At 40.1% G+C, this 16,150-nt stretch overlaps 1 protein-coding gene across 1 annotated transcript in view; it reads left to right on the top strand.

The window, feature by feature from the left end:
- The window catches only part of UNC79 (unc-79 homolog (C. elegans)), a 237,920-nt gene that overhangs the window by 168,004 nt on the left and 53,766 nt on the right, over positions 1-16,150 (top strand). The window contains exons 26-32 of the mRNA XM_012655194.1: positions 1,126-1,266; positions 4,158-4,196; positions 6,375-6,487; positions 6,576-6,661; positions 7,521-7,694; positions 10,683-10,751; positions 13,321-13,497. Of these exons, the coding sequence (XP_012510648.1) occupies positions 1,126-1,266; positions 4,158-4,196; positions 6,375-6,487; positions 6,576-6,661; positions 7,521-7,694; positions 10,683-10,751; positions 13,321-13,497 (799 nt within the window). The remainder of the gene's footprint in view (positions 1-1,125; positions 1,267-4,157; positions 4,197-6,374; positions 6,488-6,575; positions 6,662-7,520; positions 7,695-10,682; positions 10,752-13,320; positions 13,498-16,150) is intronic.

Below are 16,150 nucleotides of genomic sequence, written 5' to 3'. Positions count from 1 at the left end.
TGATAAAAGGTGAGGAGGGCGAGGTGGAAGGGGCTGGTGTGAGTGTCCATGCAGCTGGCCATCGCTCATTCAGTAAGGAGCTGACAGTTGTGACTGAAGAAGTGAAGGTGCCTGTCTTGCATGGCTGCCTTGGAGTGTCCACATGGGACACACTGAGTTGCCTGTGGGAGGCTCTCCGTGGCCCTTCTCTTGGTGTAATTCCCTCCTGCACCCAACCAAGCCCCAGTCTTTCCTGTTTGCCCATGTGTGCACTACATTTCCTTTCTTTTTTGATTTCTAATGTGAATCCTATATTTTAAAATGTCAACTTATAAGAAATTTATCTTTTTTTTTTTTGCTTATATTTAGGAAATTTCAGATGAAAAGGTCACAGCAGCAATTGTAGTAGTTCTGTTTCCCTTGCTATGCCCAGTAGATTTCCCCTTTTCTTTATAAAGCTGCTCACTTTATGAAGCTAGCTTTGGTTGAGTTGAATTAAATGGATCCTGTATTAGGACACTACAAAGAGCAATAAGTTGTAAGTGACTTAAGAGCAGGTGCCATCGTTTGTGTTTTTACATATTACATACTTGGTAGGAATAGGAAGGCCTAGTGAGTTCATAAGATCTCAAACAGTGGTAGAGAAGAAACTCCATCCAGACTCCCCAGGCTTTCTAGATTGTTCTGTTGACTTGACTACCCTGTCTCTTTCCCATAAATAGAGCATTTTATTGAAAGCTTCCATTTGCATCTAGGCAAATGAAAATTTGTCAAATGAATTTTGACAAATGAAAAAAAATCTAGTTACTGACTATCACTAGCAATAATTTCCCATGTATAAAATCCATCAACCATAGTCCATAGTCAATCCAACTGGCATTCATTCTAAAAGGGAGCAAGAACTCATGCATAGGCCAGGAGTGCTTGTGAACTGAAGAACGTTTTCAGTAGTCAAAGAACCTTCATGATCCCAGACTATCTCTGTGTCTATGGTGATGGTGGCACTGGAGTCTCCCACTTATTGTCAGAATGGGGCCACTCATCTCCTTTGAGGCCTTTCCCAAGACTCACTAGAAGTGGCTGTGTCTGTTATATCTTGAAACCGTGGTTTCTTTCATGGAAGCCATTGCTCTGTTTTCTCTGCAGATGCCATGACTGTGGGGCCATTCTTGAAGAATATGATGAAGAGACACTCGGGCTGGCCATCGTGGTCCTCTCCACGTTCATTCACTTGAGCCCGGACTTGGCAGCCCCGCTCCTGCTGGATATCATGCAGTCTGTGGGGCGGTGAGTGTCGGCTTCTGTTTTGTTTGGAAGGAAGGTTCCTTATTCAATCTACATCTCAAAGTAACAACTCACAGTTCAAAAGTGAAATGTTCAGTCACCTTGTAGATGCTTGTTATCGGCAGGATCAACTCAGACTAGTTTTGAAAACCAATTGGACTGAGCTTTGGATTGAGTTTTCCAGCTGTGCAGGGCCATGAGTCATAATGCCAGAGTGAAGCTAGAGGAAACCACACTAAGAAAACTACTGTTGTTGTCTGTTACTATAGAGCTAAAGTATGTAACAGTGCTCAGAACTGTCAGTCACTCATAGTAAGCAATTAGTAAGTATTAGCTATTATTATTATTTCTCTCTACCTATTTTGAGATGGATTCTCTAGGCATTTTGTAATTTCAAGGGCACCTTGCTTAACTATGAAACTTGGGACATTGTCATGTGAAGGGGTATATGGTAATATAGAAGATTTACATTTCTGACTCAGATAAAGGAAGGATGTACACATTTGGGGAACAGGACCCTTCAGCTGTACTGAGGGGAGATTAAGCTCAGCTGCTCTGAGGGTGTTCATGTTAAGAAAATTCTATTTAGTAGATTGGACATTAGAAGATAAACGATGTATTTCATGGATGTGAATAAAGTTCAAATTCAGTAACAAACTGTAGTCCTAGCATGCACAACTTATAAGAGAGGATTGAATTAAATCGCACAAATTTATTAAGTTTACAGTCGGTGCTAACATAGTGTTGGGTCCTTTAGGCTGCAGGCATTCGACCATGCTTTTGCCCTCAAGTACTCTGTGGCTTAGTTGCCAAAGAAGAAAGTTACTGTATGGCATCACCAACTAGCCGTGCAAGATGGGGCACGATTAAGTGCCGTAATGAGTGGTAGGAGTGCTAGGTCATATACAAGCGCAGGATGGAAAAGATTTCTTAGGAAAGGTCTATAGGGAGGAGGTAGGACATGATCTGGATTCTGCAAATTCCTGGCATCTGAGGGAGGGAAAGAGAATGAATCTTAATGGGGCTAAAATTTAATATTTTTTAAAAATATGAAAAAATGCTGATTTCAAATTAAAGACAACTAGGAAAGCATTATAAACTCCTTCATCCCCAAAGTATATGACTCCCCTCCTAGTATCCTTAGGAGTCATATAGTCAGAAATGGTATAAAGGCAAGTCTAACCATTCCACCTTTAAACTTTGAAGTAGCCAATGTGCAAAGTAAGTGAAGAATATGGGGAGGTGGAGAGATAAGAAAAGATGGATTATTTCATTGAAGCCCTTGATTTTGACCTAATCATAATTGTGGAATAAAGGTTGTATCAGCTATCAGCAATACTTGTGGAGCTGAGGGTTTTATTGACACAGGGTCACAATTCCTACCGTCATTACTTTTTAGTTTAGGAATGGATAGAATTATTGTTCTGGTCTGTTACCATCTCTTTGAAATAGCTGACCTAAGTTGTTATAGATATATAGAGGAATTTGTTTTAGTTTTCTGTTTGTTTTAACATAAGCAAGAGTAATCCATGTTCAAGCATTGCCAACTATTAGGATGGAAACAGATGAGCTTTGAAGAAAAGCAAGGGAAAAATGTAGCAGATACATTTTTATGTGATTACCTACACATGTATTTAAATCTCTACCTCCTTTGGGAAGACTAGCCAGAGCCAGGTAGTGCATTTAATGCAAGCTGCCTCAATTCTAAGCAACCTCAGCCTAATCACCAAAGCACCAAGAAATCAGATTCAACAGTCACCTAATTCAGGGCTTCCTTGCATGCCTCAATTCCACCACGAAGAACAGATGAGGTGACGTGGATTTACACGTTTAGTTTATTTATGCTAGTTATGACCACAGGAACCACTCCAGGGTGTTCTAGGAGTCTGTAAGCTCAGCATAACCCTTTCATTCATCACCCATGCTTTTCCGTATGATCTCGCACTTTCCTGTCTAATTGGCTTCCTCTAAAACTTTACCTATCCCTTTTACAAGGTGCAGCCTTTAAGATCACATTTGCTGCACCCTTAGTTACTGTTTAGTTCATTCGCCAAGGCTTATCTACTCGTTTTAGTGTCATTAGCATGAGAGGGCCCATAAACAAAGCAGCTGGGAATGGTGTCTGATGTTAGTGGTTGCCAGACCTTCTATTTCTCTCCAAATGGGTTCTTGGCTCAGTTCACTCTTATACTTATAGTCTTAATAAAGTAAATAAATGTGCAGCATTCTCTTTATTTACTTCTTCAGCATCTTACTGGTCAAGACATGTTCTTCTAAACCAACCAATTTAGTACATTCTCTTTCTACACGATAATGTAGAATATTTCCATGGATACAGAACTGTATAATTATACTTTTCAGAAATTACATATTATATATTGATTATTTAACCAATAAGTTTCTCTTCGCAGTATAAAAGATTTCCATTTCATCATTTCAATCCAACAGTTAGCTGACAAATACTCCTATTACAATTTTACTATCTTATAGAGGCTTTTATAATTTGCAGTTTGTTTGTAGTTAGGTTTCAGAGGTTGTATACAAAGAAACAAATTTTGAGTTGAATTAATATGGAGATGGGCTGGGTCAAATGTTGCTCTGATAAATGTCTAAACTGGTTGCAGATGCCGTGGTGTAGACTGGCCGTGTGGCAGAAAACCAACTTTAACTGCATGCCTCTCCCTGAAAATATGACACAGAAAGGTCTCAGGGAGTAAGTTAACCCTGGTGACTGACCACCGTGTGGGTCCTTTGTCCCTGGTCAAGGGAATTGTCAACAGTTGTACATGTCTCCCGATCTAAACCTGAGCTGCAACAGGTCCTACTGCAACACTAATGCATGTCATCATGAAAACCTAAGATATTCATGTGGCTCTGTTTACTTTATTTCCTAGATTGGCTTCCAGCACTACTTTTTCTAATCAAGCAGAAAGGTAAGGTCCTAAAATGAGCCCAAATCTCACTTTCTTTTTGTCCCTTGTGCATGTTCATCTTGTTTCTAAAACACTAGTGTGTACACCATGGAAGTATTATATTGTTAGGTTCCAGTTGTAGCTCCAGAGAGCACTAGTTGTTCATTTACTGTTCATGCCTTTGTTCATTCATTCACTCATTTTAGCCAACAAATAATTTTAAGCCCACTCTGTGGCTAGATATTTAGGCCTTAACTGGTGGCAAAATCTCTGCCCTTATGGGGCTTACAGTCTATTGGGGAGGCCACCATGAGTAAGAAATTTGTAATTGTTAACTGCTAAGTGCCATGAAGAAAAAGTGTAGAGAGACTTACATCACATTCATTCATTCAACAAGTATTTATGGAGTGATTACTAGGTACTGAGGATACAGTGGTTAACAGAACAGCAAATCCTGCCACTCATGGAACTTATGTTCTCCTTGAGGAGGGAGAAAATAAGCGAATTAATCAATAAGAAAACTGATGATGTAATTTAATATCACTTAGTTCTAAATGCTATCAGAATTTATCAAGTAGTCCAGGAGATAGTGAGTGACTAGAGGTGTTATTTTATATAGAACAGTCAAGGACAGCCTCTCTGAGGAAGTAATATTTGAACAAAACCTCAACAGAGTGACTGGAGTGATCCAAGCAGCAATTTATGGAAAGAACATTCCAGGCAGAGGGAGCAGCCAATGCAAAGTCTCTAAGTCAAGAAAATGCCTCATGTATTTGGGGAACAGACCAATAGGGCTGGAGCAGAAGGAGCAGGGAAAAGAGTGATAGGAGGGAGATGGAAGAGGCAGCAGGAGCCAGGCTGGGTGGAGCCCTGTGGGTCATTGTAAGAGTTTGGCTTTTAGGAGTGAAACAAGGAGCCACTGGGGCGAGGAGCAACATGCTTTAACTTGTGCTTGAAAGGATCGCTCTGTAGTCCTATCACAGAATCAGAGTGGACTGGGAAGTGTGGAGCTCCTAATCGATGGGCATAAAGTTTCAGTTAAGAAAGATGAGTAAGTTCTGGAGATCTGCTGTACATCACGTGCCTATAGTCATCAATAATGCATTGTGCACAAAAATGTAAGAGGGTAAATCTCATGTTAAGTGTTCTTACTAAAATAATTTTTTTTAAAAAAATAATTTTTTAAGAAGGATCACTCTGGTCTCTGTGTGGAAAACAGGTCTTAGGAGGTAAGAATGGAAGCAGGGGACCAGTTTGGAGATCATGTCAGTGGTTCAGGTGAGGGGATAGTGGTCTAAAGTCGTGAGAAGCAGTCACATTAAGGATACAGTCAGAAAATTCTTGAAAGTGGAGCCAACGGAATATGCTGATATATCGGATGTTGGGTGCAAGAGAAAGAGAGGAGGCAAGAATGACTCCCAGGTTTTGATCTGAACAACTGATGGATGGGTGTGCCGTCTGCTGAGATGAGCAAGCCTAGATGGGAGCTGATGCCATGAGTGGGTATAGTAGGCAGTCCTGATCTTGTCTGGGAAGTGGTAGGGGAGGGGAGAAGGAGGGAACGGCTTCCTTCCTTTAAGAAGTGATGTTTAAGCTAAGACCCCTGCCCCCCAAAAAAGGGTTTAACTTAATTATGGAAATAGTTATGGAAAGAGCACGTGCAGAGGTCCTGAGGTGGTAAAGAACTTAGTGTGCAGGAGGAGCTATGAAAAAGCCAGTATGACCATAGCACAGAAATGCAAGCTCTTGCTGAGACTAGCTTGCCAGATTGTTCAGGGCTTATAAACCACATTAAATATTTGGAGCTTCCTTCTAGCAGCAGTGAGAAGCCACTGAAGGATTTTTAAGCAATGAGATGCGCGCGTGTAGCATGTAGAAAGGGTACTTTGGCTGCAATGGGGAGAAAGGCCAGAGGAGGGTAGGAATGGATACTGTTTTTGACTTTGGGCACATTGATCTCTTTGCCTTAGCTTTTTCATCTGTAAAAAGAGAGATACTAATATATGCCCTTCTTGTGCTAAAGGGGTTGTTAACGGGGATTAGGTTTGACCAGAATATTTCTTCTCACTGATGAAAATGACAATGAGATATTCTATGGGAGGGCTAGTGTGTAAATGCCTGACTCTAAATAAATAAATGTCTGAACCCCTGCTCATTGGCCCATGATTTCTTGTCTTTTCTCTCCCTGCTCGATCCCAGCATGATGGTTCCCGGCAATGCCGCAGGGGTGGCCAAGCAGTTCCTGCGCTGTATCTTCCATCAGCTGGCCCCCAACGGCATCTTCCCGCAGCTGTTCCAAAGCACCATCAAAGGTAATTCACCCTTTGAGGATCCAGACACCACAAATTTGGCTAGTCCCTGAAACCCGAACACTACTAAATCCGACTGTTGACTTTCCAGATGGGACTTTTTTACGGACCTTAGCCACGTCTCTGATGGACTTCAATGAGCTGAGCTCTATTGCTGCCCTCAGTCAGCTCCTGGAGGTAGGTTTGCTGTAATGATACCCCAAGCCCCAGCCGAAATGGCATGCCATGTTTCTTTAAGTCACTCCATAGAGTGCTGCTGAGGAAGAAAGTCAAGGTCATTTTATTTGAAAATTAAATCTAAAAGTTTTATATTTAAAATTTAAAATTCTAAAATTTAAATTTTTAAAAATTAATTTAAAAAATTATCAAGGCATAGGAAAGTGTCAGTTGGACATTGCTGTTTTAGGTGGATTCACTATTCATCTAAAGCTTCTAAACACTCTCAACTAAGCCACGCATACCAGCGCTCTGCACTCACCGCCGCAGAACTACCGGGTTTTCCAAATGCAGACTGGGTAGAGCCGTGTGCATTGTATCGCGAGATTTGGGTTCAAGGCTGCGCGCCATTTATTCGCTGTATCGCGAGACTTGGATTCAAATCTCAGGGTCACATCTTGTCAGCTCTGTCAGTGAGCTTGGGGTTTAGTTGAATGCTGACTGCAGTAAGAGAGCTGCTGCTCCTGTAATTCTTACTCCCAGTCTTTGTCCTGGGGAATTCTTTGCAGCAAACATCATTCATTGTCTTCTTAGCACCTAACCACACCAACTGTAGATCCCTAGAAGATGTTTCCTATTTCTTGCTCACATTTCACCCCTCCCTGAGTGAAAGATCACCAATTTTCCCCCTTAGTCCCTCCGAACTGGTGGATTTTTCTCTGTATGACTCCGGTCTGTTACGATGGTGGGTCTGTATAGTAGGCACTCAACACACGTTTATAGCGTGAATGTGTGATTTCTTAAACTGATCTTCACCAGACAGCTATGTGAGTTCCCGCGCTGTTTCAGCAGTTGATTGCCTATGCTTTTGTGTTTTTAGGGTCTAAATAACAAAAAGAATTTACCAGCAGGGGGTGCTATGATACGCTGTTTGGAAAACATTGCTACCTTCATGGAAGCTTTGCCCATGGATTCTCCCAGCAGCCTCTGGACCACCATCAGCAACCAGTTTCAGACGTTTTTTGCCAAGCTGCCTTGTGTTTTACCTCTGAAGGTAAGCTGAGTTTAGGATCTCGTTTTAAATGACTTTCTTACTGTTTCAGACCATTTGTTTACAGAGAACAACACAAGCAGCAGAGCCTTGGGTGATTTAATGTATTCGGAAGGACAATAAGGAATCTGTCAGCCATGCAATGAAAGAATTATGTAGGTTGTTCTCGCCAATATTAGAATGACGGCAATATGGAGTGGGCATTTTGCTCACTATGAATATGGTCAGTGATTGCATGTCTCCAGGTGATTTAAGAAGGATCAGGAAGACATTAGTAGCTTGTGTTTATCTAGAAATTTTTCTCAGGTGGATATTAAGTAAGTAAGGAAATAAATAGTTTTGCCTAAAAGGAACCCAGACATATAATGTAAAGTTTCAATTTTAGATAGTTATAAAAAGAGAAATGCTTGCTTATGTGTTTGTCAATAAAGTCCTTGCAAGACCAAGATGATGTTTCTGTTTGACAGCTTACCCCCCACACCATACTATCCCGTAAGAATCAACACACAATTACCTAGCTGGAAATCTGGTGGCCCAAGGGTCATTACCAACATGAACCCAGTAAATGCAAATAAGAAGCCTATGCTGATAAAGCTGGGAGAAACCTGCAAGAATTGTACTTTCCAATGTACCCACTTTCCAAACAGGGGCTGCAAATTCAGAGAGATGATGTGACTTGCTGAAACAGCTTGGTGGTGGTAATGCAGAGATTAGAACTCAAGTCTCCTGACTCACAGTCCAGTGCTCTTTCCACTAACAGACTCCTAGTGCCCCTTTAAAATGGGGTGAGTTGAGGGCATTCACGTCTCGAGCAGGTAGAGAGGAGATGGCTGGCGGTGGCACTGCTGGCTTTGAACCTCACTTTCTCCTTCAGGTTTTTTGTGCTTTTGTGTGCAGATCACAGATAGAAATATTTAACTCATAACAAGATGAACCACTTGTTGATCTGACAAGTGGTGTTACATGTTGGTAGCTCTACTTGTGAAATGAGTATTATATGTATGTAAAGATCCTTGATAAACCACCTGTGATAATACCTTTTTCCAAATCAGCTGATACTACTCATAGGATCTGCAAGGGAGATAACTCAGGGACCCTTAGCTTGGTGTGTGCTGCTTTGAGTTTGATGTTACTAAGAGCAGCAGGAGTTCACAGGAGGGATCTTACCACCTCTTACATTCTGAGATCCTTGTTTGCCCACAAATCTGGAGTAGCTGAATAAATCCAAGCAAGGAAGATTAGCCCTTTGAAACCGTGTATGTGTGTAGCTACCGTACACGTACACACATAGGAAATCAAGTCCATATTTAACATGGACACACAGAGCCTCCCTCGGACCAGAGAGCCAATCAGAGCCAGAGTCACACACTCTAGAGAAGGGACGGGGGCAGGTATGGCAAATTCCAATGCCTATATGCAGATGTGATAATCAAAATATTTAACTAGAACACTGAGAGTAGGAAGTGTTGCCAGCTGTAAACAACTGGTTTACCTAATTTGTGACAATTAGCCCTGCCCATAGGGACCCTGCCTGCAAGGTTAATGAGTGAAGTGGAGTGAGATAAGGTAATAAGAATTGAGACCCTTGAGAATTGGAATGCACCAGACCTTCTACCGGGATCAGCTGCTACTCTTCTCCTGCTGCTTATTGTCATGAGGGAACGTGGGCCTCATGTTTTCGATCTCCCTATTTTTTCTAAGATGACATTTCCTGATTTTTAAATCACTGTGGGGGCCTGATGAGCAGCCAGTTTTCAGCCTCTGGTTTAAAGTAATGTAAATGTCACATCTACTCCGATGGGTATTGAGCAGATTAAATAGACCAGTGGTTCCTTTAAAAGGTACTTGTGAAATACTTTCAGGATTTGTGTAAGAATTTGCCCTGCTAGGGCAGATCTGGGCACTGCTTCTGATCGTCTTCTGCTTTTGTTTTTAATCTCTGGGAAAAATAATAAGCCATTGAAAAATCTTTTGTGGTTTGTTTTGATCAGTTTAGAGAAGCAGACCTCAAACTTCAGTATGCATCATGTCGCTGAAGGACTTGCTACAAGACAGATTACTGGGACCCATTAGAGAGTTTCTGTTTCAGCAGGGGTAGGGCCTGAGGATTTGCATTCTAGCGTTTCCTGATTTTTAAATCTCTCTTTTTTAAAGTAATGTAAATGTCACATCTATTCTGATGGGTATTGGGCAGAACCAGGTAATAGAGATGCCGCTGGCCCAGGGATTCCACCTGGAAAGCCACTGGCTTAATCTTGAAGAGGTTAATACACACAGCTGCAGAAATTTAACTATAGCCTGCTATTGTGATATATTTACAATGTTAAATAACATCATTGTGTATTCGTGCTGTAACATTTTCCCCCCAGTCCCAGCAAACTTAATTTAAAAAATACATTTTGGTGTGGAATCTTGCCAAAGTAAAACTCTAATAAATATGTAAGGCATAATTTTCTCTTGTAGAAATTGTACTGCTTTTTCTCAGGTTTTTGTCATGTCTTTTCATAGCAGAGAAAGGGCAGGTGAAACTGATTCTTATTTGGACTAATGGTTTTTAAATAGAGCTAAGTATTTATACTCATAAATACTCATATTTTCCTAATATGGCCTTTCACAAATTAGTGTACCTCTTTAGAGTTGAATACATTCGATATCTATCTGTCCACCTATGTGTCTGTCTGTCGTTTATCCATCCATCCATCCATCTCTCTATTCAACTTTCTTTCTGACTTAATTTTAGTGCTGTATCTTTGAAGAATAGTTTAGGAACTACGTTTATTTAATTGTTTAGCATTGTTTAATTAAAATTGTTTTGACCTGAGAATGATTTTTTTTCCAACATGAATATATGGCACAGGAAACTGTAGAGAGGTGGTCATAGTTCAAATTTTTTCCTTTTTGCTAAAATAAATGCTTTCAGGAAATATTTGAAGCAAAAATATTTGTATTAAGAACGGAACTGACATTAACTTTTTTCATGTTTATTCACAGTGTTCTTTAGATTCCAGTTTGAGAATTATGATTTGCCTCTTGAAGATCCCCTCTACCAATGCCACAAGGGTATGTGCGTTTCAGAGAAATATAACCACTTGGTCAGTCAATTATTTTTTCACCTAAAAAGACACATATGCAGCAATACTAAAGAAATAGTTAAGCTCCTTATCACTCCTCATGCTACATCAGCATCGAGTATGAAGAGCTCTGATACGTGGCAATGTCATTGTTTGTAATTGGTCCTCCTGGTCCTGGGCCATGCCCACCAGTCCATCCCCCATGCTATTCACTAGGTGATCTTTCTGAACACAGATCTCATTGTGTTGGTTCCTTGCTTAAAAATCTTTGATAATGTTTCTTTTCTTTAGGGATAATATCCAAATTCCTTAATGTGACATACAAGAAGTCACTTTATAACTCGCCAGCCTACCTTTCCAGTTTAATCTTTGGCTACTTGTCCCATCCCTCATGCCCCCTCTCCTAGAATCAGCATTATTATCCTCATCAAAACAACCACCACCATTTGCTAAGCACAGCATAGGGCAGGCATTGTGCTTAGTGCTTTACATATATAAACTTATTCAATTTCGTGGTTCCTTGCCTCTGCCCAGGCCATTTCCTTTGCCTGAAATGCTTCATACCCTTGTGCCTGTGGCGAACGCCTCCTCATTCCTTAAGGTCCCATTTAAGGAAAAATGCGTATGTTATCTGTAGCCACTTCCTTCTATAACAGCTCCCACAATACTTGATAGAGTGCTCTGTATGAGCACTTACATTGTCCTGAAGTCTCCCCGATGAGACTGTGGGCTTCATGAAGTTCACTGCTGTGTCTCATTCATTTCTGTATTCCTACCTTCGTTTCTGGGCCGCATTATATTTATGCAGTGGTGCAATAGTTTGTATTGCAATAGCTTGTAATTACTAGCTAATATACCAACAATGCCCATCTCGGGCAGTTATTTAACTTGACTGTGCTTTCATAGACTTATAGTTTATGCTAGAAAGTTATAAAGAGATTATTTGGTTCAATCTGCTCATTTATAGACAAGGAAACAGGCTCAGAAAGATGAAGTGTCTTGGCCAAGGTTATATAGCTCATTCGTAGAAGATTTGAGACTTGAACATAGGTCCTTTGGGTCCAAGTTCTTTGGTTTTTCTTTTGTACCATAGTGCTCCGTCACCTTGCTGCTGGTAGTCAATAGTACACAGAAAGCATATGGAATCAAAACTGACCCTTATGGGTGGGATTCAGCTGGAGAAACCAAAATAGGCAATGACTTCCTGATAAACATCAGCAGGAGGTTATGTCGCGATGAATTTTATCTAAGCCATAGAGCTTTGGTACTTACACACAGGGGTGGTTTGCATTACTTATAGATATAAGAGCAAGATTCTATATAGGCTTGAATCCAGGTTTCTCTTTTTGACCAATAAGGATGCATTATATATCATCTTGAGACATTCCTATCCCCACTCATCCATTGTCAGTGTTTCAAGGAAACAACAGTTACACAGAGCAAAGAATACTGAATCAACCGTGCTGCTTCAAAGAGTTTCTTTAAGGCCAGGCGCGGTGGCTCACGCCTGTAATCCTAGCTCTCTGGGAGGCCAAGGCGGGCTGATTGTTTGAGCTCAGGAGTTCGAAACTAGCCTGAGCAAGAGCGAGACCCCGTCTCTACTAAAATTAGAAAGAAATTAATTGGACAACTAAAAATATATAGAAAAACTTAGCCGGGCATGGTGGCGCATGCCTGTAGTCCCAGCTACTCGGGAGGCTGAGGCAGGAGGATCGCTTGAGCCCAGGAGTTTGAGGTTGCTGTGAGCTAGGATGACGCCACGGCACTCTAGCCCGGGCAACACAGTGAGACTCTGTCTCAAAAAAAAAAAAAAGAGCTAGAGTTTGAAAACACTTGTGTCAGATTCTAGCACTGTGTCATGGCCTATATTATAGCATGCTGTCTCCCAGGATAATTATAAGAAATTTCAATGAGATAAATTATATGAAAGCATCTAACTCTGCCTGTCACTCATTAGGTGCTCAATAAATATTTCTAAATAATAAAGCATGTGGAACTAAAACTGACCCTTCATGGGTGGGATTCACATAGAGAGACCAGAGCAGGACGATGCCTTCCTGATAAACATTGGCAGGAGGCTGCATCGTGATGAATTTTATTTAAGCTATAGTCCTTTGGCACTTACACACAAGGGTGGTTTGCATTACTTCACTGAGAAGACAGGTTTCAAGAAGATCTGAATCTGATGGACCCATCCATAGATACCTAAAGGTTCTAAGAAAAAGAATGGAAGATCCTAATGCAAACCTCACAGAGTCCTAATTGCTCAGGGTGGACATGAAGATACTATTGTAGTTAGATGGGTTTGAAAATGTATGCTTCATGGAAAAATGAATTCTCTTTGAGCAATGAAGTGATTTAATCATGTTCTTTGAGCCATTGATTGAAGGTGTAGTTCTGTTTTTAGACCGACAGGGTTGCTACAGTAGTCACTTGGCAACAGATTTTAAATAAAAAAAAGAATGATTCCATTAGTTAAAGTATCATAAGATTTTAATGCTTTTTTTTTTAAAGAAAGAATCAGCAGTTGACTTTATTTGGTGCCAATCTCATTGCAGAGTTTGTTGGAACCATTTTCAAAACTGCTCAGCTTTGTAATTCAGAATGCTCTCTTCACCCTGGCCTACCTGGTAGAGCTGTGTGGCTTGTGTTACCGAGCCTTCACTAAGGTAAGGTTCCATAGGTGTGTTCTTGTGAAACTGAAACCTGGCAGAAATATTCTCTTTCTAATCAGTGTCAAATCCCTTTTAGGTCATTTGCTTCACCATAGTTAAAAACGAGTAATTCTGTTGGGCATGGTGGCTCACACCTGTAATCCCAGCAACACTGGAGACTGAGGCAGGAGGATTGTGTGTTCAAGGCCAGCCTGGGCAATATAGCAAGAACTTGTCTCTAAAAAAAAAAGAAAAATTAGCTGGGTGTGGTGGTGTGTGCCTGTAGTCCTAGCTACTCCAGAGACTGAGGCAAGAGGATCACTTGAGCCCAGGAGTTTGAGGCTGCAGTGAGCTATGATCATGCCACTGCACTCCAGCCTGGACAACAGAGTGAGACATTATCTTTAAAAAAAAAAAAAGAGTAATTCTATGGAGATCTAATAAATATCATAAATATAATAAGAAGGAAACCCTTTACACATAATATATATAAGCTGTGTCTAAGATATGCAGATTTGGAGAATTGAGGGTTGTGTGCTTTAGAAGAGAAGAAGTATTTTGAATGAGATGAGATAATGGTCTCCATGACCTCTAAGGTCCTTTTCAAGTTCACCATCCCCTGATTAGTAGGCACGCCATCACTACATATCATTTTTATACCCAAAGTAGAAAATTATCTCCTTGTCATTTACAAATGTCATTTACAAAGCCTGTAGATAGCTCCTTCATTCTCATGATTTGTCTGTCTCCCCAGTTCTGAGTTCTTGGCCTCTGAGATTGTAATCTCATCTTTTGTCATCTTGCCTTAGTAATGGTTTCTCTATTGCATTATCTTTAGCACCCCCTGCCCCCTACTGTGAAAGTGGAAAAGTACTGCACGCCCAGTGGATGTAGCAGCCTTGCTGGAGCTGGTAGATTCTGTCCTAATGGCAAATCAGAAGGCAGGACAAATTGGGAGCATTTCTGTCCTTAAGAACAATGTACAAATGTTACCCTTCCGATGTCCAGATTTTCCAAGTTTATTTTCAATGGGGTCTCTGTTTCTATTTTTCTCTCTTGAACATTCAGAATGTTCCTTTATTCATGTCCACTTCTATAAACCCTTTATTTTCCTCGTAACAATCTAATTTTATACTAAGGCTTTTATTCTATTTAAAATACCCTTGTCTCCTTTCTTACCAACTTGTGTCCATTCTGCCATGTTAAGTGTTCCATGGTAATATTTTTTTTTTTGGTTTTTCTGATTATAAACTATTTATTACCCTGCCTGGAGCAATATGTTTTCAAACTACCAAGAAAATCAGCATTTTTTTCTCTTTTCAAATCCTTCTTGAAAGATAACTTCTTCCCCCTTTTTTTTTTCACTTAAAAAAGTAGATCTATAAGGTAGGTACAGCACCAAATACGATAAAAAGATATTCTATTTTTAGAAGTCATTTTATTTCTTTATTATCTTTACATTTGATTTGTTTAAATTATATCTTTTGTTTAGAAGAAGAATCATGATAAGTTTGTACTGTTTATGTTGTACACTATAGGTATTGATTACAGGGACCTTCGAGCATTCTGAATTCAAGATATTCTTGGTTTGAATATTCACTGTACATGGTATCCCCTCACAATCCATCATAACTTTAGTGGCCTCTCACTTCTTATTGTCATCTACACTTTCTCATTCTAACACAAAATGATTATTACTTGTAGAAACCTTCAATCCAGGGTGTTCCCACCTTTCTCATAGATAATGATAAACTATAAGAAATAGTTAAAAAGATAGCTCTATCTGATTGGGGCTTCTTCATTATATAATTAAAAGAAAAGTCATGGAAAGGTAAGAGCTTTGGAGACTTCCCCTTTTGGCAATTATGGTAGTCTAAATAACCTGAAAACCGTCCCACTTAACATACTTTGGGATAAAATGTAATAAACAAGATTTTAAATGTGTAGCTAATTTTATAAGAATGAAAGGGGCAAAAATGAAGAAAGAATTGAGAACCAGAATGGTAAACGTCTAAGTAGTCCTGGGTGGGGGGGTTGCTTGTCTTAGTAACTTAGTGGCTTGAGTTTTAAAAGCCCACACAAGGAAAGGAGATGAAGTATTGGGACTAATCCAGGCTGGCAGTTGGAGCTGACTTACCCCAGCAGAAGGTCAAAACCGTTGAAAGGTGATATACTAGGTAAAAGGGTGGTTTGGAAAGAATATATTCCTACATGGAAGTGGCAAAGAATGGTATCTGTTTTAGCCTGGGAATTGGGAGAAAGATTTGTTGTCTCTCTTGAGAATTAGTAAGCATGGGCTTATCTTTGAACAGGTTTAGAGTTTGACTTCATAATACCTGCATGTTCTGGGAATCCCCAAGTTGAAAAGTCAAGTAATATTACTGCTGAGCAAGTACTAGCTTTGGAGTGTCTGGGAGAAGCAAGCTCAAGAGCAAGCCTCAAACCTCTCTGGAAGGATATGCCTTCAACCTAGGCCTAGCAGGATTCCCATAGTTAAAATCTTGATGAACCTAAACTCACAATCTAAAATTACAAAACAAATGAAGAAATAACTTACCTTGAGCTAAATTAGCAAAATCAACAACAGCAAGATTATTTCCCCCAAGGACTTCCAGTATTAAAACTATGCAGCAGAGACTATAAAAACATACTGTACATGATAAACATATAAAGGATAAATAAAAATCACAAGAACAGATCTAGTCACTTTCAAATAAAAAGAAAGAAAGAAAGA

The sequence above is a fragment of the Propithecus coquereli genome, unplaced genomic scaffold (assembly GCF_000956105.1).
Source record: "Propithecus coquereli isolate 6110/MARCELLA unplaced genomic scaffold, Pcoq_1.0 Scaffold468, whole genome shotgun sequence".
NCBI lineage: Eukaryota > Metazoa > Chordata > Mammalia > Primates > Indriidae > Propithecus > Propithecus coquereli.
The sequence above is the reverse complement of the archived record's forward strand: the minus strand, read 5'-3'. Positions and strand labels throughout refer to the sequence as shown.